At 40.8% G+C, this 21541-nt stretch overlaps 1 protein-coding gene across 2 annotated transcripts in view; it reads right to left on the reverse strand.

The window, feature by feature from the left end:
* The window catches only part of CC2D2A (coiled-coil and C2 domain containing 2A), a 135743-nt gene that overhangs the window by 91994 nt on the left and 22208 nt on the right, over nt 1-21541 (reverse strand). For both annotated transcript variants that reach the window (XM_060148486.1, XM_060148487.1), the window contains 5 exons: nt 9723-9811; nt 9292-9393; nt 4677-4778; nt 3756-3932; nt 1203-1365 (listed from right to left, as the gene is read on the reverse strand). In XM_060148486.1, coding sequence (XP_060004469.1) covers nt 1203-1365; nt 3756-3932; nt 4677-4778; nt 9292-9393; nt 9723-9811 — 633 coding nt within the window. The remainder of the gene's footprint in view (nt 1-1202; nt 1366-3755; nt 3933-4676; nt 4779-9291; nt 9394-9722; nt 9812-21541) is intronic.

The raw sequence follows: 21541 nt of genomic DNA on the forward strand, positions 1-21541 counted from the left end.
AAAAAAGAGCAAAGGGAGACCCAGGAAAGAGAGGGAGAAAGGAGATGTACCTGGGAATCAGTCAGATGGTCCCGGCTTCAGTAGCCTGGCCATTTCCCCATGGAGGAGGAAGCTTGGCCAGCCATGTTCCTGGCACACAGCTCTTCAAACCCCTGGAATCTCTGGAGTGGTAACTGTCTCCTGTATGCTAATGAGATGACAGGTGGCTGGGGCTCCTGTCAGGATGGGTGCTGGTGGCCAGGGAAACCAAGCATGTGAGCAGAGGGCTGGGGCTTTCAGCATCTGCCTCCCTCTATCCCTACCTCCGGGACAGGAGAGGGTCTAGAGAGAGAATCCATCACCAGTGGCCATGATGTAATCAATCATGCCTACATAATTGACGCCTCCGTAACAATCCTCACTGAAGGGGTTTAGAGAGCTTCCTGGTTGGTGAACGCATGGAGGTGCTGGGAGGTTGTGTGCCTGGAGAGGGCATGGAAGCTTTCCCTCATACCTCGCCCTATGCACCTCTTCATCTGCATCCTCTACCATTTTCTTTAGTGTATAATAGACCAGTAAATATAAGTAAGTGTTTCCTTCAGTTCTACGTGCTGTTGTAGCAAATTATTCAACCTGAAGATGGTGTCATGGAACCATCTCATTGTAGTAGAGTCAAATAGAGCTGTGGGTAACCTGGTGACCCAATACCTAGGGTTGGCATGGGAGGTAGGGGGAAGTCTTGTGGGACTGAGCCCTAAATCTGTGGGTTCTGTGCTAACCCCAGGTAGACGCTGTCAGAATTCAGTTGTAGGACACCTAGCTGGTGTTGGAGAATTGGTTGCTGTGGGAAGAAACCCACACATCTGGTCACAGAAGTGTTCTAGAAGTGTTGAGTGTTAGTAGAGGATGAAACTGAGTTTTTCCATTTCACAGCCTGAATCTCAGAGTCTCACACACTCTCAGCCCCAGAACTGGTCATGGATTTGGTGGAGGGGTTCCCATAGCATCCTGGTATTTCTTCTGCTAGTCTATCGATAAGTGTTGTTGAATGGATATTTTCCCATGTTCTATATTTTTTTGTCTGAACATATTTCTTGATTATGAAATTAGATTAGAAATTGGGATCAGTTGTGGAAATCAGGCATCCTTATACACCAGCCATATTTCATTTGAAGGAAAACGAAGATGCCTAAGTTGAGTAGGACGATAAAGAGAGCAAGTACCTGTCAACGTGCTGGGTATGAACAGGAGTTCTTTTTCCATCTGCAGACGGATGTGGACACTTTCATATTCCGCAGGTCTGACTGCCACAAAATCTTCAGCCGCGTGATCTAAGCCCAGTAGGAGATGTTCAGCATCCCCGCCATCGAGCAGCTCTTCCTCGTCCTGCATTTCATTAAAAAAACAGCAAGAGGGCTTCCCTGGTGGCGCAGCGGTTGAGAGTCCGCCTGCCGATGCAGGGGACGCGGGTTCGTGCCCCGGTCTGGGAAGATCCCACATGCCGCGGAGCGGCTGGGCCCATGAGCCATGGCCGCTGAGCCTGCGCGTCCGGAGCCTGTGCTCCGCAACGGGAGAGGCCACAACAGTGAGAGGCTCGTGTACCGCAAAAAAAAAGTGGAGCCTGATACTCCTCCTTTCTATCTGGGCCGTACTTAGTGACTTGCTTCTGTGAGTAGAATATGAGTTTGGTTATGTAGAGTCTGATACTAGGTCATAAAAGGCATCCTGGCTTCCTCCTTGCTTCCTCTCAGATCACTTGCTTTGGGGAAACCAGCTGTCATGTCATTAGGACACTCAGGCAGCTTTACAGGAAGGTCTGAACTGAGGCCTCCCGCCAACAACCAGCACTTGCTGGGCAGATGGGTGAGCCACCTTGGAAGCAAACCCTCCCAACTCAGTCAAGCCTTCAGATGAATGCAGCCTTGGCCACCTTGTCTGCAGCCTCATGAGACATCCTGAGCCAGAACTAGCTGAATATAGATTTGTGAAACAATTATTATAGAGCACACTAAAGTATTCCCAAGCTTTCATAGACCTAGGTAAGAAATTCCATTTCTGGGAGTCATTTTTCAAGGGAGGTGACTAAAAGCTAAGCACAGAAATAGGCCAACTGTGCAAATTCTGAAACATTCCGGTGTGTTTTCCTTTTTGTTTTTTAATGTGGTAAAATATAAGTAACATAAAATCATATTAACCCCATTTAAATGTACAGTTCTGTGGCATTAAGTATATTTACATTGTCGTACAACCAACGTCACCATCCATCTCCAGAACTTTTTCATCTTCCCCAACTGAAACTCTGTCCCCATTAAACAATATCTCCCCGTTTCCCCCTCCTCCAGTCCCTGGCAACCACCAATGTACTGTCTTTCTCCATGAACTTGACAACTCTAGGTACCTCACGAAAGTGGGATCACACGATATTTGTCCTTTTGTAACCGGCTTATTTCACTTAGCATAATGTCTTCAAGGTTCATCCATGTTTAGCATATGTCAGAATTTCCTTCCTTTCTGGCTATTGTAAATAATGCTTCTGTCAACACGAGTGTACAAATATCTGTTTGAGTGTCTGCTTTCAGTTCTTTTGGGTATTGCTGGATTGTATGGTAGTTAGTTCTATGTTTCAATTTCTGAGGAACCTCAGAAATAGGCTTTTTCCACAGCAGCTGTACCACGTTGCATCACCATCAACAATGCACAAGTTTCTCCACATACTTGCCAGCACTTTTCCTTCCTTCCTGCCTCCCTCCTTCCCTCCCTTCCTTCCTTTATCTACCTACCTACCTATCTATCTATCTTATAATAGTCACTTTAATTTGTGTAAAGTGGTATCTTATTGTGCTTTTGATTTGCGTTTCCCTAATGATTAGTGCTGTTAAGCATCTTTTCATGTACTTACTGGCCCTTTGTATATCTTCCTTGGAGACATGGCTGTTCAAGTCCTCTGCCCTTTTTTTTTTTTTTTTTGTGGTACGCGGGTCTCTCACTGCTGTGGCCTCCCCCATTGCGGAGCACAGGCTCCGGACGCGCAGGCTCAGCGGCCATGGCTCACGGGCCCAGCCGCTCCGCGGCATGTGGGATCCTCCCGGACCGGGGCACAAACCCGTGTCCCCTGCATCGGCAGGCGGACTCTCAACCACTGTGCCACCAGGGAAGCCCCTGCCCATTTTTAATAGCATGTTTTCTTCGATTTCACACATCCCACCCACAATTACAGATTCTGAGTTGTAACTTGGGTGTGGTATGGGGCACAAAAACCTGCTCACCTGTAAGGTTGTGGGGAGAGAGAGAGAGAGAGGTTTCATTTGCCTTGGAGAGGTAAACATTTTGTATATGAAATGAATACTAATCCTTGTGTGGAGTCTAGCAAGAAAAATCTGTAAATGATGTTGCTATACTTTTTTTTTTTCCCACAAGAGAAAGATGGACAGATTTAATTAAGGTACTTAGTCCCAAGATTATGGGGTAAAATCAAGGGCTAAGAAAGCAATGTGAATCTGGTATTCTTATTGCTTTCAGTTAGGACATGGATGAGTTGTTCTGTGTGGTGGTGGTGAGTTTGTTCCCAGCCACTTTTTTCCTGGCTGGGATATCATCACAATCATTGTCCCCATCATCGTCCCCATCATCGTCACCATCCCCATCATCACGATCATCATCCCCATCATCCCCATCATCCCCAATACCATCATCACCATCATCACCATCATCACCAATAGCATCATCACCATCACCATCATCATCCCTCTCCTCATTACCATCCTAATAGTAAATACCATTTTGTTTACTCCTTCTTGCACAGGTGGCTCTTCTTCCTCTCCTTCCTCCTCCTCTTGGTTAGTTCCATGTCTACTTTTTGCTTTTGGTTTTTCCTCTGATTCCTCTGGTTCGGGATCAAAGTTGAAAGTAAAAAAGTTATAAGCTTCCTCAGCAGAAGGGAAGCCAGGCGGAACCTACAGAGAAGCAGCAAGCAATAGAATTTGGGATTATCTAAACTGAGGTGACCTCTGCACGGTTCACTGACAGCTGGCTGGATGCTAAGAGCATCAGGCACGTTCTAGGCCTCCTAAGCATATTACCTTTGTTGAAGGTGGTGAACTTTAACAGATGCAACAGGCCTCCTTAGTTAAGTAACTTTAATGAGTTACTTTTTTTATAAATCAACAATTATTTACCTTCCTACAAGCACATAAATACATTATTTATATCAGTAAATGCTTTAGAAAAGATGATTAAAATGCAAAAAAGTGGATTCAATTGTTTTATAGGCCAATGCTGAGATACTTTTAATTTTGAGCAATACAGTGTTTGTTAAACTTTTTTATAAAAAAAAAGATCATTTTGGGGAGTTTGTTTTAACTCTTCTTGAGTTATTATCCCCTTTTTTTCCCCATAGTAAAAGCTGGTGCAACTTCATGGCTGAACAAGTAGTCTTATCATGAACATTTCCTGCCCTTCCATGCATTTCCCTTCCCCAAAGTAGGCAGTATTCTAATCTCTCCACATGATTCTAGGATTTCAAAAGTAGGAATCATTTCTCATACTTTTTCTCGCATACTCCATGCAATAGGAGTCAGCTTGTGTGTATAGTCATTTCTCATTGAATATTTTTGAAAAACAAACAAATCAACAAAATACATGATTTAAAGAATGCATGATTTAAAACAAACATGATTTAAAAAGACAGCATTTCTCACCGGGGGTTTAGACTTGATTTTTCGTGCAGAATCATGGAATTTTACTCTTGAAAAACCTTGGGAGTCATCTTCTTGTTGAGTCCTTTGTACCTCTCTACCTGGCTATACGAGTAGAAAAAAATGATAGAGACACCATTTAAATCAAGAAACTAAGGATGTTCTAAAACAAGCATTAACCTTCAAAAGTCTTATCTTCTGACCATTGATGCATCTCACCATTTCTAAGGAATGAAATGTTTGCAAATTTCAAATATATTTGAATGTTAACGTGGCTGAATATTTTCTTACTCAGCTCTGTCTCTCTCAAGACTAAACAAATATAAAATTTTATAGTCATTAAACCTGAAAATGAAAAGTGTTATTTCATCCTATAGACCAATAGATTATCCAGCTCACAGAGCATCATTTCCAAACAGTCTATGATGAAAAGTATCAATGATTATAAATAAGTCCAAGTGGGCAAGGGCTGCCCCAGCCCTGGCCTTTCAGTTTTGTTTAAATCTCAGAATGGCTGACTGAGTCTCCTCAGGCATTTATCCAGAGACACCTGTGTGATGAAAGCTAGAAACACTTGGAACAGCTAAGATAAGGTGCTATAAAATTTCACCTAAATGCAGCTAGATGTCCAGCAATGGCCAGAATAAAAATGAGGACATCAATTGGGTATAATCTATCATACTAGCAAGAGAATACATACACTTCCAATTTATGTAAAATTCTACGCTTTTCCTCCATCTTCTCATTTTGCAGTATAAGGTTAAGTAGTTATGTACTAGTACTCAATTATATAGAAGTTGAAGGCGTGCTAATGAATAAATGTCACAGTGCAATGCCAAGAGTTGTTATTTGTCTTGGTAAATTCCAGAATTTTAAATGGTGCTTTTGAAGATGAGGAAAGAAGCAGATGGGTATTACTTAGTGTAAGGAGAAACAACTGAAAAAAATTAGCGTAGACTAAAGATCAGGTTCCAGTGCTGGATCAGGAAGACTTTCTAAGGATTTTCCAAGTTTAGTCTTCTCATAAAACAGGGCTAAAGCTTTCTCTTTCACTGCTGAGGATGCCATTCTGCTCCTGCCTGCCTCAGAACCCCCCACCTCCGATAGCCCATGAGGGAGACTGATGTGTTTGACAGCATGAAAACAAGCCAAGGGCTCAACCAATAAGAGAGAAGAGAAGCTTGACTCTGTGTGTAGGCGAGCCTTGGGTTTTAGAGAACTGTAAAGATGATGATACTAAAACACAAGACCAGGCAGAAACACTAGCCGTTTAGAAAAAAAAGATAAGTAGGTTAAATTCCATGTGGCAAATATGTGTATGTGGAGATTAGTATTTTATTCTTTTTGCTTCTTCCCATCCCTTTCTATACTTGCTTGGCATAGAGGCTATTAAGTTCCGAAAATACAATTTCATTGGTGTCTTTTATTGTAATATTGATGGTTTTATTTATGGACTTGATCAAAAAGCTTGTAATTTAATTTTTATTAAGATCTAAAAATATTTAAAAGTAAATTATACTAGCATATTAAAAGCTATTAAATATATTTAAAAGGATTGAGTGTGCAGAATTAAATTTTTAAGAACTATTATCTATAATATCTTTATATAGGTTTAGAGTAATAATGATATTTAATTTCAACTTGAATGCCTATCATGATATGTGCATGTGTCCAGCTAGGAATTCTTTCTCACCCTTGAATTTGTTGTGTCCTCCAAGAAGGCTCTATGGCCCTCTTCTAGCTTGAACTAGGCAATATCAAGTCTCATTACTTTTACCATACCATAATTACAAAATATACTAGTTCTAGCCCTGATCTCTCTTCTAAACTGCTAATCAGTGTCTTTAATTCCTTAAAAGACATCCTAATCTGGATTGTCTTGCAGATACCTCAGATGTTTATACATTCTTGATATCAGCCATGATATTAATCAAGATATATGATTTCCAAATAATCTCTCCCATTCTGTGTGTTGTCTTTTCACTTTCTTGATGGTTTCTTTGAAGCTCAGAAATGTTTAATTTTGATGAAGCCCAGTGTATCTATTTATTCTTTTGCCACTTGTGTTTTGGAGTCAGAGATAAGGAACCATTGCCTAAGCCAGGACTCCTCAGATTTCACGTAACCTGCCTCCAAGGCTGGAGCCATGTGCCCTTTCTATGAGCTCCTAATAGCACCCAGCACAGATCTTAATCATCCTGTACTTCCATTGTCTGATAACCTGCCTGTCATCCCTACTGGGATCCTTGAGTGTAGGCTGTGACTGACATCCCTGTGTATTCAGAGCCCAGTGGGCACCTGGCAGGAAGGAGTCTCCTGTAGATGCTGGCTGGGCCACAGGTAGAGTGTGTCAAGGGATCAGAACTTGGGTCACCTGGGACAGAGAACCAGGCCCAGAAAATAAAGACGTTATGGTGGTGTCTAGTGGAGACCAAGTAGTCAAAAGTTCTGTGTTATTTCCACTTTGATGTTGACATGTTCTTAGAGATTTGTGTTTGGCTTTGTTCTCTTATCACAAGTCTGCTGAGTATAAAGTAAATAGAAATGCAAACAAGAGTTAAGCACAGGTTTGTGTTGATAATTTGGATTCTCTACCATATTCCCAACTGGTTTCTCCTTTTCACTCTGACCCTACAGCCTGTAACACTAGCTACCACTTACAGAGAGAGGGCTTACCATGTGCCAGGTGCTGTCTGAAACACTGTAGCATGTATGAGATCATTTATTCCTCAAAACAATACCAAGAATTGGGTTCTAGTAGTATCCCTATTTTACAGAGGTGGAAAGTGGGGTCCAGAGAGTAGATAAGTTACATGTCCAAGGTCACACAGCTAGTGTGTGAGATTGCCAGCACTGAATGCTGGGCAGCTGAGGTCCAGCATCTGGGTTCTTCGTGTGCTTTGCTCTTTGCTCCATAGGATATAAATGGACCACTTTTTAGATATTCCTTCTGGGTTGAGGTGTATACATGAAGAAATGTGCTTGTGAATGGTATGTTCCATTAGCAACATGAGATCAGGTCTAAGGGCAAGGCAGTTGATGTTTGCCTCAAATCCACAGAATGGCTCTTAGGGGAGATAGATTATGACAGACATACAGGTCAAGGTCCTGCTCACAAGGAGAAATAAATACCCTATGGGCCAAGAGACTACATTTTTACCTCTAAAGCTTCCAACTTGATTTGGGTATCATATTCATGGCCCATGGACGAGTGAAAACTACCATGACTGTATGAAATGATTATCCATCAGAAGATACATACAAGGCCGGATATAGGAGACCAGGCCCTCCTATCACTTAGGCCACTTGACCAGAAGCCGAGACTCACACAACTGCTGAAACAATCAAAGTGTTTGTGTCATCATGATGGGATTTCAGGGACTTTTTCTTTATTTTCCAGTATTTTAGAATTATGGCTCTTACAATTATGGCTCTTACGGAAGAAAATAAATTGGAATTAAAGAACAAGAAATGTGTCCTCAGTAGAATGGAGTAGCAAATTGTCATAAAGCCTTTTTAGGGGACTGACTGAGTGTTCCAACAACCTATGAGGACGGCTGCAACTTTCCTTGTAGTCATGCAATCTCTGGCTTGTTTGGGATGAATATAGGTAAAAATTTGTAGCATCTCATCATAGAAAAAGAAAAGGCATCATCTAAGAAATCAGTGGTTGTGTTTCAGAAATATCCCTAAAGCATAGACTTTGAAAACAACAAAAACCATCATCATCAAAAACAAACCATTGGATTAGACTTGCAAACACTTCATTGAGCCATTTGCTCTGTTCTTTCTGTTCCTTCTTTTACCCTCTTACATGCTTGTCCTTCAGCAACATCCCTGCTACGTCTTTCTGTCTTTTACTGGCTTCTACTCTGATTCATGGGCTTTTACTGTCAGTTTTTCTCCAAGTGTAAGACTGTCTTCATTCAGTCTTCTTTCCCTCAGGAAGCAAAGGCACTCTCAAAACTTCAAAACTGACCACAGTAGAAACGCTTCCAAAATCTGTTTCTCCAGGCCCAGGTCCCTTCCTCTATGTGCATCTCCAGAGGAACACGTGCTGTGATGCCTCACCGGCATCTCAGATTCAAACAGAAATCAACCCAGTGCGTTCAAACCACCTCCCGATCCTATTGTCAATTGCTTTCCACTGCTTATGAAAAACCATCAGTGCTCCTTAGTGTAACACTCAGGCCCCCACGATCAGATTCTACTCTCATCTCTTTCTCTGTTTCCCAGCAAGATCCATGGACCCAGCAACACTGACCCTTGAGGCAGACTGGGAATGAGACAGAGCTGGGGTCAAATCCTGACTCCTCCACGTACATGCCCTGTGACCTGGGGATAGCTTTGCAGCCCCTCTGAACCTCATATATCAAATGTGAATGGAAATAATAGTACCCACCTCATAGGTGTGTTGGGATAAGGGCATGTGATAACATGGGGCAGACTTGGCAAAATGCCTGGCACCGAGTAGCACTTTATAAATAGTAGCTATTATTATTAATAATAAGCATTTAACACCTCGTCTGTGCATAGCTCTGTTCTAGAACTTTTGCTGGAAAATTTATATTCTGCTTCACTGTCCTTGGTCACAAAGTAGGGATGGCCCATTTCTCACCTCTGTGCCAAATTCAGTCTCCAATTCTTTCTCACTGGGACGTCGTAAGCGCCTGGGCCAAGGGGTGGGAATTTCCTGCAGCAACGCACTTTCTGCTTTGGACTAAAAAGTCGAACAAAAAATTATTGCTACATCATGTCAGTGATGCTATGAAAATCTTGGTCACCATCTTAGGAGAAAATAAATCAGTAAAAAATACACGTTATACTTCTTTAAGAGATCAGAACAATGATTTAGAAAAAGGATGTTAAATTCTTCTTAAGTATAATTTTCATCTGTGCCAATATTAAATACTGCATTAACATTTATAACATGAAAAACAAATTTAACGGTATTCAAATCCATGCAGTTTTGAGCAAACAAAGCAAGCTAGACAAGACCAGAAGCATTGCAGTCAGCACCGAACAAAATATTCCTGTGGTTTCTCTCACCCTTGCAGCTTGTAATTTCTCCCTCATGCGTTCTCTCATGGAAAATTCTGCAAAGCCTGTTCTGGAAGCTGAAGGAATTGGAGGTAAGCCTAAAACAATACAAGAAAATTACTTTAAAGCATTTTTTTTTTCCAAAGGGAAGATTAGATTGAAAAATGGCAAGAGAATGTAATTTTATTTTGCAAATTTAGAACTTCACATAAGCAATCATGAGATGATGCTGATAACCGTCCATTTGATGTAATCAGGACATGTCTTGGCTTCTTTAAGACGGACAGTGAAAACCTCGGTCCTATCAAGGCTGTTACATCGACTTAACTAAGAATAAAACGAATGACATTTGACTATTCAAGGCACAGACACACTTACCAATTCAATTTCCATTGGGAAGAGGTTCTCGAATTTGTTGATTTGAGAAACAGGCTTGTCGGATGAATGGATGGCTATTGATTTCGGAGTTCAACTTTCAACAGCACTGATAACTTCAGTCAGAGAAACCTTTTCTATGAGAGGTTCTGTAACCCTGGGCTATCTCATACAGACAGCTCATATTTTGTACATATTATTAAACCTATACATAAATATCATGAAACGTTGCTCAGCTATTTCGTGTCGGGCTCTGTGATAATGTGTTGAATGCATCTTCTCGTCAATCTTATGCCATCCCTGCTAGGAGGGATCACCTGGCACCTTGAAGATGAAGACTCTGAGGCCCTCTGTGATAACTGACTGGCATGGCGATTGCACACCTAGGAAGTGAAATGCTTGGGATTTGGTCTCAAATGCTCTACACCATTATGAAAGAGGTGGAAATAGAACAAAGCATTTGGGGAACAGAATGTTATGCTTGGAGCAGAGAGGCTCTACTGGGATGAAGCAGAAGATAAGGTTGCAGAAGGAGTTTGGGGTCAAGTCATGGGGAGCCTCTGATGTCACATGAAGGAGTCTGGAATACATTCTCCATGCGGTGGGGATGTCTTGAAGGATGTGGAGAGAGGAGGAAGTGAAGCAGCATTTTCTGAGGCTGTCCCTGGGTCTGCAGGCACAGCATGGTTGGGGTGGAGGCACCAGGGACCCCAGCTGGGATACCCTGGTGAGATAATAAAGAGGGAGTCTTTGGGAATAATTGCGAAGACGCCACAAGAAAAATGATACAGTTGTCCCTAGTGACGATGGCGAGTAGGGCACTAGTTCTCCCAGCAGTAGCAGCATCTTCTGGGCACTTGGTGGATGGGCAAACACTCAGGCCAGACACACTCGGTGAATCAGAACCTGGAGGTGGAACCACCATCTGGGTGATTTAAAGACACACTCAAGTTGGAGGACCCCCGGTTTAGAGCAAGAAAGAGGAGGTGAAGGTGTCTGAGGTTTTGACTGAGGTGAGTGGGGGTTTGGGGTTCCTGAGAAAGAGACAAGAGGAGGGAAGCCAGTCTGGGAGATACTGAAGGGGGTCACTTTGCAGCTGGAATGAGTCTGAGGTGCTGGCAGGATATGGAAATGTGTGCTTGTCCTGCACCTGAGCTCCGGGAAGGGGTCCAGGCCCCAAGATGAAGACTTAGGAAACGTTTCTACCGTGGTGATGTTAACATTTTGAGAAAACCTTTCCCGAGGGAGAGAGTGCAGAGACAGGAGGCTTCTGACCCTGTAGCCATTGGCACTGTTAAGGGACGAAGGCTAAAAAATGAAAGAAATAGAGAAGGCAAGATGATTTATTAGCAGGTGGAAGGAACTGTGGCAGAGAGAGGAAGTGATGACGGGCAGAGGCCACTGTGCTGGCCCTTCGGCCTCCGCTTATGCAGAAAAGCGATCCTGGGCTTTGGAGCTATTTCTGCAACTTGGCCACTCAGTGCTGAGGCTGGGCTTCCTTCCTTCTGTGTGATAGATGTAAAATCCTACTCTATCAGGCACCAATCATGCCATTTCCTCAATGCCTGTAGGAAAGCATGAAATAATTGTAGTGAAGATCACAGTCTTGCATGTGTGGATTGAGGTTCAAGTTCTTTAGAAGAATCTCCATTAGCTCGATAAAAAGGCCTTTGGCATTGTTTTTCAACTCACGTAAAAAATCAAGTCATTATTTCCTATTTTAAAGATCATCTACCCATGGTAGATCATATCCCCATGTCAAAGTCCCAAGACTTGTCCTGTATCGCGTTTGTCACATTGTGAATTTATATATTTGTGTGGTTATTTGATTAGTACCTCCTTCCTCTCCCAGGTTCTATGGTTTTCAGCCACAAAGGGCGGGCACAGGTAAGTGTCACTAAGTGTGTGTGGACCACCTAGGCTGATAAAGAAGGGCTTCTAGACTGGACCCCCTGGGGCTTGCCCATCCTGTTCTCTGGCTGATCACTCTCTTTGCTTCTGTCTCTAGAGAGCTGCCCTTTCGTAGTTAACAAGGCATGCTTTTGAACGTGAAAAAAAATCTTGTTTATTTACTCCCCTTCCCCCTGCTTTTTTTTAAAGAGATCTAGTTTTTCAAATTGACTTAAAATAGCTATTGTGTACATGGAGCTCATTAGAATAATTTTATGAATTATTCTTTAAAAGAGAGACAAGATATTTTATTTAAACACTATCTCTTCTGACTAAAGAAACCAAAGGGGCTTCTTTAGTACGTATTAGTTTTAAAAAACTTGAAAAATTCTGAAGTGGTGAAAAGTAGTTCTTGCCTGAGTTTTTCAAAACTCTGTGTTAGTGAAAGGCATTTGGAGGGCATACAGATTTCCAAATCTGATCTGTACAACTAGGTGGTGAGATGTTATTTTCCCAGCTAAAATGTGACCTGCTTGAGGGCAAGGACCATGTTGGTGACTTTTGTACCTGGCACCTTGTAGCACTATATCAATAAAGGAAAACACATGAAGGAACCATGAGGGTGTGAGAGATATTATACTTAAAGAGGGATTTCAAACAAAATAAATGCAATCCTCATTTGGATGAAATCAGATGATGACAACTTTTTTCTTTTTAAGGTAATATTACTACCATGATAACCATGGAAACCAAGTGTACTAATTCACTCCCTTTGACCTAATAACTAATAGGGCTTAGGGACTTTCATTTTTATGTTGGTAGTCCATGGCAAACAGAGTGTCTTTAAACAGCTAGAAACACGAAGACAATCCTCATAAGACATTTTCCCGCCTTACTGTCAGTTACTCCACTACATGACTAATCAGCTAGTGGTCCCAGACTGACTCTATTTGTCTTTCCCTGGGGCTAAGAAGTGATTTGCCAAACTTGAAAAAGGGTGTGATTTCACGTTTACTAAACAGGCTCTGTGACACAGCTGAGAAAATCTGGCATGCATAAAGTTTCCACAGTTATCCAAGAGTGCAATGAAAATAATTTTTTAAATTATTAAAGATTTGAGTTGAGGACATGCAAGAACTTATGGGTAATGAGAGAATTTCAAGACATTCCATTAAAAATATATACATAATGTCCATTAGTATGAAATATGGATTTCCTTGGCCATGTGATGTTTTTCATCAGAGGCAGCAGGGATTACAAATTCAGCAACACTGCACTGGCTGCTCAGCAAACCCGTGAATCCCAAAGCTTCATTAGCCTCGTGTTGCTTCCAGATCTTCTCTGTGCTGTCACCTTTTCCTGTCACCCATACTCACTGTACCCTATTTCTCTCTCCTTACGGACTGCATCACAAGTTGGACGTGTTCCATTTTTCTTTAAACCACTTCCATTATACGTGACCCCTCAGAAAACAAAGTCTTCACTCCACCATCTGGAAGTGCTCCCCTCTTTCCCTTACTTTTGCAGACATTCCCACACGTCTTTATAGACCATTTGTTCTGTGAATCACACTGCCCAGACCAGAGCTCTCTGTATACATTGGGGTGTACAAGGACTTTCCAAGGACTTGACATAAAATTTGAAATGCAGTTCAGCCAGCCCTCTGTGTCCATGGGTTCTGCATCTGCTGATTCAACCAGGCACGGATAGAAAATGTTTAGAAAAAATTCCAGAAAGTTCCAAAAAGCAAGACTTGAATTTGCTGCGAACCAGCAACTATTTACATAACACTGACATTGTATTAGGTATTATAAATAATCAAGACATCATTTAAAGTATACAGGATGATGTATGTAGGTTATATGCAAATTCTATGCCATTTTATATAAGGGACCTGAGCATCGATGGATTTTGATATCCACAGGACGGGGTGGGGCGGGGAGTGGTCCTGGAACCAATCCCTGTGGATACTGAGGAATGACTAAGTTGGTTGGATTTGAGTTGGTACTATCTGAATTCACAGATTGTCAAATAGGAGAGTGTGCCTATGATTCTTAGTTAGTTACCTCACTCTTCTACCTTTCTATTCTAAAGAATATGCTACTGAAAGCTTTTATTTATTTATTTTACTTCTTATGATTAATACATATTGAAGAAATTTTACAGTACCTTTATGTCTTCATCAGTTGTGCATTATTGATATTGATAATAAATAACTCAATCAAAAATTCAACTTGTTAAGATGGTGAGCAGTGAAGACTTTTTTTTAAAGCTATTTTTTTATTATCTATTTTATACATATTTGTTTATATACGTCAATCCCAATCTCCCAATTCATTCCACCACCACCACTTTCCCCCTTTGGTGTCCATACGTTTGTTCTCTACATCTGCGTCTCTATTTCTGCCTTGCAAACCGGTTCATCTGTACCATTTATCTAGATTCCACATATATGCGTTTAATATACAATATTTGTTTTTCTCTCTCTGACTTACTTAACTCTGTGTGACAGTCTCTAGGTCCATCCACGTCTCTACAAAGGACCCAATCACGTTCCTTTTCATGGCTGAGGAATATTCCATTGTATATATGTACCACATCTTCTTTTTCCATTCGTCTGTCGATGGGCAGATGAATTTATGCTGCTTCCATGACCTGGCTATTGTAAATACTTCTTCAATGAACACTGGGATGCATGTGTATTTTTGAATTATGGTTTTCTCTGGGGGTATATGTCCAGTAGTGGGATTGCTGGGTCATATGGTAATTCTATTTTTAGTCTTTTAAGGAACCTCCATACTGTTCTCCAAAGCGACTGTATCAATTTACATTCCCACCAACAGTGCAAGAGGGTTCCCTTTTCTCCACACCCTCTCCAGCATTTGTTGTTTGTAGATTTTCTGATGCCCATTCTAATCGGTGTGAGGTGATACCTCATTGCAGTTTTGATTTGCATTTCTCTACTAATTAGTGATGTTGAGCAGCTTTTAATGTGTCTCATGGCCATCTGCATGTCTTCTTTGGAGAAATGTCTATTTAAGTCTTCTACCCATTTTTTGATTGGGTTGTTTGTTTTTTTAATATTGAGCTGCATGAGCTATCTATATATTTTGGAGATTAATCCTTTGTCCATTGATTCGTTGGCAAATATTTTCTCCCATTCTGAGGGTTGTCTTTTTGTCTTGTTTATAGTTTCCTTTGCTGTGCAAAAGCTTTTAAGTTTCATTTGGTCCCATTTGTTTATTTTTGTTTTTATTTCCATTATTCTAGGAGGTGGGTCAAAAAAGATCTTGCTGTGATTTATGTCATAGAGTGTTCTGCCTATGTTTTCCTCTAAGAGTTTTATAGGGTCCAGTCTTATATTTCGGTCTTTAATCCATTTAGAGTTTATTTTTGTGTATGGTGTTAGGGAGTGTTCTAATTTCATTCTTTTATATGTAGCTGTCCAGTTTTCCCAACACCACTTATCGAAGAGACTGTCTTTTCTCCATTGTATATCCTTGCCTCCTTTGTCATAGATTAGTTGACCATAGGTGCGTGGGTTTATCTCTGGGCTTTCTATCCTGCTCCATTGATCTATATGTCTGTTTTTGTGCCAGTACCATATTGTCTTGATTACTGTAGCCTTATAGTATAGTCTGAAGTCAGGAAGTCTGATTCCTCCAGCTCTGTTTTCTGCCCTCAAGATTGCTTTGGCTATTTGGGGTCTTTTGTGTCTCCATACAAATTTTAAGATTTTTTCTAGTTCTGTAAAAAATGCCATTGGTAATTTGATAGGGATTGCATTGAATCTGTAGATTACTTTGGGTAATATAGTCATTTTCACAATATTGATTCTCCCAATCCAAGAACATGGTATATTTCTCCATCTGTTTGTGTCATCTTTGATTGCTTTCAACAGTGTCTTATAGTTTTCTGAGTACAGGTCTTTTACCTCCTTAAGTAGGTTTATTCCAAGATATTTTATTCTTTTTCTTGCAGTGCTGAATGGATTGTTTCCCTGATTTCTCTTTCTGATCTTTCATTGTTAGTGTATAGGAATGCAAGAGATTTCTGGGCATTAATTTTGTATCCTGCAACTTTACCAAATTCATTGTTTAGCTCTAGTAGTTTTCTGGTGGCATCTTTAGGATTCTCTACGTATAGTATCAGGTCATCTGCAAACAGTGACAGTTTCACTTCTTTTCCAATTTGTATTCCTTTTATTTCCTTCTCTTCTCTGATTGCCGTGGCTAGGACTTCCAGAACTATGTTGAATAATAGTGGCAAGAGTGGACATCCTTGTCGTGTTACAGATCTTAGAGGAAGTGCTTTCAGTTTTTCACCATTGAGAATGATGTTTTGCTGTGGGTTTGTCATATATGGCCTTTAATATGTTGAAATAGGTTCCCTCTATGCCCACTCTCTGGAGAGTTTTTATCATAAATGGGTGTTGAATTTTGTCAAAAGCTTTTTCTGCATCAATTGAGATGATCATATGGTTTTTATTCTTCAGTTTGCTAATATGGTATATCACATTGATTGATTTGCGTATATTGAAGAATCCTTGGCAACTCTGGGACAAATCCTACATAATCATGCTGTATGATCTTTTTTATGTGTTGTTGGATTCTGTTTGCTAGTATTTTGTTGAGGAGTTTTGTATCTATATTCATCATTGATACTGGTCTGTGATTTTCTTTTTTTGTAGTGTCTCTGTCTGGTTTTGGTATGAGCGTGATGGTGGCCTCATAGAATGAGTGTGGGAGTGTTCCTTCCTCTGCAGTTTTTTGGAAGAGTTTGAGAAGGATGGATGTTAACTCTTCTCTAAATGTTTGATACAATTCACCTGTGAAGTCATCTGGTCCTGGACTTTTGTTTATTGGAAGATTTTTAATCACAGTTTCAATTTCATTACTTGTGATTGGTCTGTCCATATTTTCTATTTCTTCCTGGTTCAGTCTTGGAAGGTTATGTGTTTCTATGAATTTGTCCATTTCTTCCAGGTTGTCCATTTTATTGGCATAGAGTTGCTTATAGTAGTCTCTTAGGATACTTTGTATTTCTGCGGTGTCCATTGTAACTTCTTTTTCACTTCTAATTTTGATTTGAGTCCTCTCCCTCTTTTTCTTGATGAGTTTGGCTAAAGGTTTATAAATTTTGTTTATTTTCTCAAAGAACCAGCTTTTAGTTTTATTGATCTTTGCTATTGTTTTCTTTGTTTCTATTTCATTTATTGCTGCTCTGATCTTTATGATTTCTTTCCTTCTACTAACTGGGTTTTGTTTGTTCTTTCTCTGCTTCTTTTAGGTGTAAGGTTAGATTATTTGAGATTTTTCTTGTTCCTTGAGGTAGGATTATATTACTATAAACTTCCCTCTTAGAACTGCTTTTGCTGCATCCAATAGGTTTTGGATTGTTGTGTTTTCATTGTCATTTTGTCTCTAGGTATTTTTTGATTTCTTCTTTGAGTTCTTCAGTGATCTCTTGGTTATTTAGTAACGTATTGTTTAGCTTCCATGTGTTTGTGCTTTTTACGTTTTTTTCCCTGTAATTTATTTCTAATTTCATAGTGTTGTGGTCAGAAAAGATGCTTGATATGATTTTAATTTTCTTAAATTTACCGAGGCTTGATTTGTAACCCAAGATGTAATCTATCCCGGAGAATGTTCCATGTGCACTTGAGAAGAAATTGTAATCTGCTGTTTTCGGATGGAATGTCCTATAAATATTAATTAAATCTATCTGGTCTACTGTGTCATTTAAAGCTGTGATTCCTTATTAATTTTCTTTCTGGCTGATCTGTCCATTGGTGTAAGTGAGGTGTTAAGTCCCTCACTATTACTATGTTACTATTGATTTCCTCTTTTATAGCTGTTAGCATTTGCCGTATGTATTGAGGTGCTCCTATGTTGGGTGCATATATATTTATAATTGTTATATCTTCTTCTTGGATTGATCCCTTGATCATTATGTCATGTCCTTCCTTGTCTCTTATAACATTCTTTATTTTAAAGTCTATTTTATCTGACATGAGTATTGCTACTCCAGCTTTCTTCTGATTTCCATTTCATGGAGTATCTTTTTCTATCCCCTCACTTTCAGTCTGTATGTGTTCCTAGGCCTGAAGTGGGTCTCTTGCAGACAGCATATATATGGGTCTTGTTTTTGTATCCCTTCAGCAAGCCTGTGTCTTTTGGTTGGAGCATTTAATTTGTTCACATTCAAGGTAGTTATAGATATGTATGTTCCTATTTCCATTTTATTAATTGTTTTGGGTTTGTTTTTGTAAGTCCTTTTCTCTTTTTGTGTTTCCCAGTTAGAGAAGTTCCCTTAGCATTTGTTGTAGAGCTGGTTTGGTGGTGCTGAATTCTCTTAGCTTTTGCTTATCTGTAAAGCTTTTGATTTCTCTGTCAAATCTGAATGAGATCCTTGCCGGGTAGAGCATTCTGGGTTGCAGTTTCCTCCCTTTCATCACTTTAAATATATCGTGCCACTCCCTTCTGGTTGTAGAATTTCTGCTGAAAAATCAGCTGTTAACCGTAAGGGAGTTCCCTTGTGTGTTATTTGTTGTTTTTCTCTTGTTGCTTTTAATAATTTTTCTTTGTCTTAATTTTTGTCAATTTGATTACTATGTGTCTCGGCATGTTTCTCCTGCCTGGGACTCTCTGCGCTTCTTGGACTTGGGTGGCTATTTCCTTTCCCATGTTAGGGAATTTTTGACTTTAATCTCTTCAAATACTTTCTTAGGTCCTTTCTCTCCTCCTTCTGGGACCCCTTTAATGCAAATGTTGGTGCATTTAATGATATCCCAGATGTCTCTTAGGCTGTCATCATTTCTTTTCATTCTTTTTTCTTTATTCTGTTCTGCAGCAGTGTATTCCACCATTCTGTCTTCTAGGGCAATTATCCATTATTCTGCCTCAGTTATTCTGCTATTGATTCCTTCTAGTGTATTTTTCATTTCAATTATTGTATTGTTCATATCTGTTTGTTTGTTCTTTAATTCTTCTAGGTGTTTGTTCTTTAATTCTTCTAGGTCTGCATTAAACATTTCTTGCATCCTCTCGATCTTTGCCTCCATTCTTTTTCCGAGGCCTTGGATCATCTTCAATATGATTATTCTGAATTCTTTTCCTGGAAGGTTGCCTATCTCCACTTCATTTAGTTGTTTTTCTGGGGTTTTATCTTGTTCCTTCATCTGGTACAGAGTCGTCTGCCTTTTCATTTTGTCTATCTTTCTGTGAAAGTGGTTTTCATTCCACAGGCTGCAGGATTGTAGTTCTTCTTGCTTCTGCTGTCTGCCCTCTGGTGGATGAGGCTATCTAAGAGGCTTGTGGAAGTTTCCTGATGGGAGGGACTGGTGGTGGGTAGAGCTGGGTGTTGCTCTGGTGGGCAGAACTCAGTAAAACTTTAATCTGGTTGTCTGCTGATGGGTGGGGCTGGGTTCCCTCCCTGTTGGTTGTTTGGCCTGAGGTGACCCAACACTGGAGCCTACCCGGGCTCTTTGGTGGGGCTAATGGTGGACTCTGGGAGGGCTCACACCAAGGAGTACTTCCCAGAACTTCTGCTGACAGTGTCCTTGTCCTCACAGTGAGCCACAGCCACCCTCTGCCTCTGCAGGAGACCCTCCAACAGTAGCAGGTAGGTCTGATTCAGTTTCCTATGGGGTCACTGCTCCTTCCCCTGGGTCCCAAAGTGCACACTACTTTATGTGTGCCCTCCAAGAGTGGAGTCTCTGTTTCTCCCGGTGCTGTTGAAGTCCTGAAATCAAATCCCGCTAGCCTTCAAAGTCTGATTCTCTGGGAATTCCTCCTCCTGTTGCTGGACCCCGAGGTTGGGAAGCCTAATGTGGGGCTCAGAACCTTCACACCAGTGGGTGGACTTCTGTGGTATAGTTGTGCTCCACTTTGTGAGTCACCCACCCAGTGGTTATGGGGTATGATTTTATTGTGATTGCGCCCCTCCTACCATCTCATTGCAGCTTCTCCCTTGTCTTTGGATGTGGGGTATATTTTTTGGTAAGTTCTAGTGTCTTCCTGTCGATGACTGTTCAGCAGTTAGTTGTGATTCTGGCACTCTCACAAGAGGGAGTGAGCGCATGTCCTTCTACTCCACCATCTTGAACCAATCTCAATAAAAGATTTTTTAACATAGTAGTATATTTTTAAAAATTCTGTGGGGGAAATGGAATGAAGGAGTTAGAGAAGAAAAGGGAATGATGTGAAATTCTAACTGTTCAGGGAGAGTTTGTTTATTATTTTGAAACAGATAATGGTGGTTCTCAAATCCCTATGCCATTTAGATTCCTTTGGATGCTTTAAAAGTGACATAAGAGTTTTATTTTAAAACATTAATATTTACAATATGACATCAATAAAATCTTGTGTAAATATTTAAAAGCATGATAAAAACTCTTGATGGCAAGTTACATATAAGCAACATTCTTGTAGTGATTATGGACAAAAGGGCTGGGAGTACACTGGCCTGAACTGGCTTTTCACTCTTGCCTCTCTCCTCCCATGATAAATAATTTCCCAAGGGTTGTAAAATTCCAGGGATAGAATATAAATATGGAGTTGAGGGGTAGGGAGAGCACAGGATGGAAACCAGCTTGACTTCAGTAGGAAAACTTGGAGAGGAGCAGAGGTAATAATCTTAAAGGCTTGAGAGGAAAAACGTAATGAGTGAGACAATCAGTTGGACTGTCCCCAACTTCTAAGCTACTTCACTTGGATGTAAGAGCTTGGGATACCCTTTCAGCCTTAGCAACCCTCTGTCAACACATGACTTCCTCAGCGGTCAGACAGGAAAAACTCAGCATTAGAAAAGGGCCTGAGGTTAGTGGTGGTTGTCCCTAGGGTATAAGAATGTGAGTGATTACTTTCTCCTATTTCCTTCTCCAGATTTTCTAGTTTCATTAAATGGATGAGTATTGTGGAAATTTTACTACACAAAATGGAGGTCAAAACAGGCTGAGAACTGCAGGCTCTGCCCTGGGTTCCAGCCCTAGCGCTGCTGAGAGCTCACCTGTGCTGAGGGTCTGCAGGGATTTCTTTGGTCAATTTCTTCTTTTCTGGTTCTTTCTTTCATAGTCCCATTAACATTTTTATTTTATATTAACTGAAAACTCAGGGTCTTATTCTGGCATATAAGTTTCCTTCTGACTCAGGGGGGCTTGGACCTCAGGATTTTGGCTCTGCCTGCTGCCCTTTCCTGCTTCTTTGTGCTTCAGCACACCTCCCAGGCTTGAAGATTATTATGGTCTGAATGTTTTCATCCTCCACATCTTCCCATGTTGAAGTCCTAACCCCCAGTGTGATGGTATTTGGAGGTGGGACCTTTGGGAGGTAAATAGGTTTAGATGAGGTCATTGAGAGTGGGGTCCCCATGATGTGATTAGTGTCCCTATAAGAAGAGGAAGAGAGACCAGAGCTCTCTCTCTCTCTCTCTCTCCATCACATGAGGACACAGTGAGAAGGGCCATCGGCCAGCCAGGAAAAGGCTCTCACTGGGAACTGAATCATCCTGCACTTTGATTTGGACTCCCAGCCTCTAGAACCATGAGAACTCAATGTCTGCTG

This window comes from Lagenorhynchus albirostris, chromosome 4 (assembly GCF_949774975.1).
Source record: "Lagenorhynchus albirostris chromosome 4, mLagAlb1.1, whole genome shotgun sequence".
NCBI lineage: Eukaryota > Metazoa > Chordata > Mammalia > Artiodactyla > Delphinidae > Lagenorhynchus > Lagenorhynchus albirostris.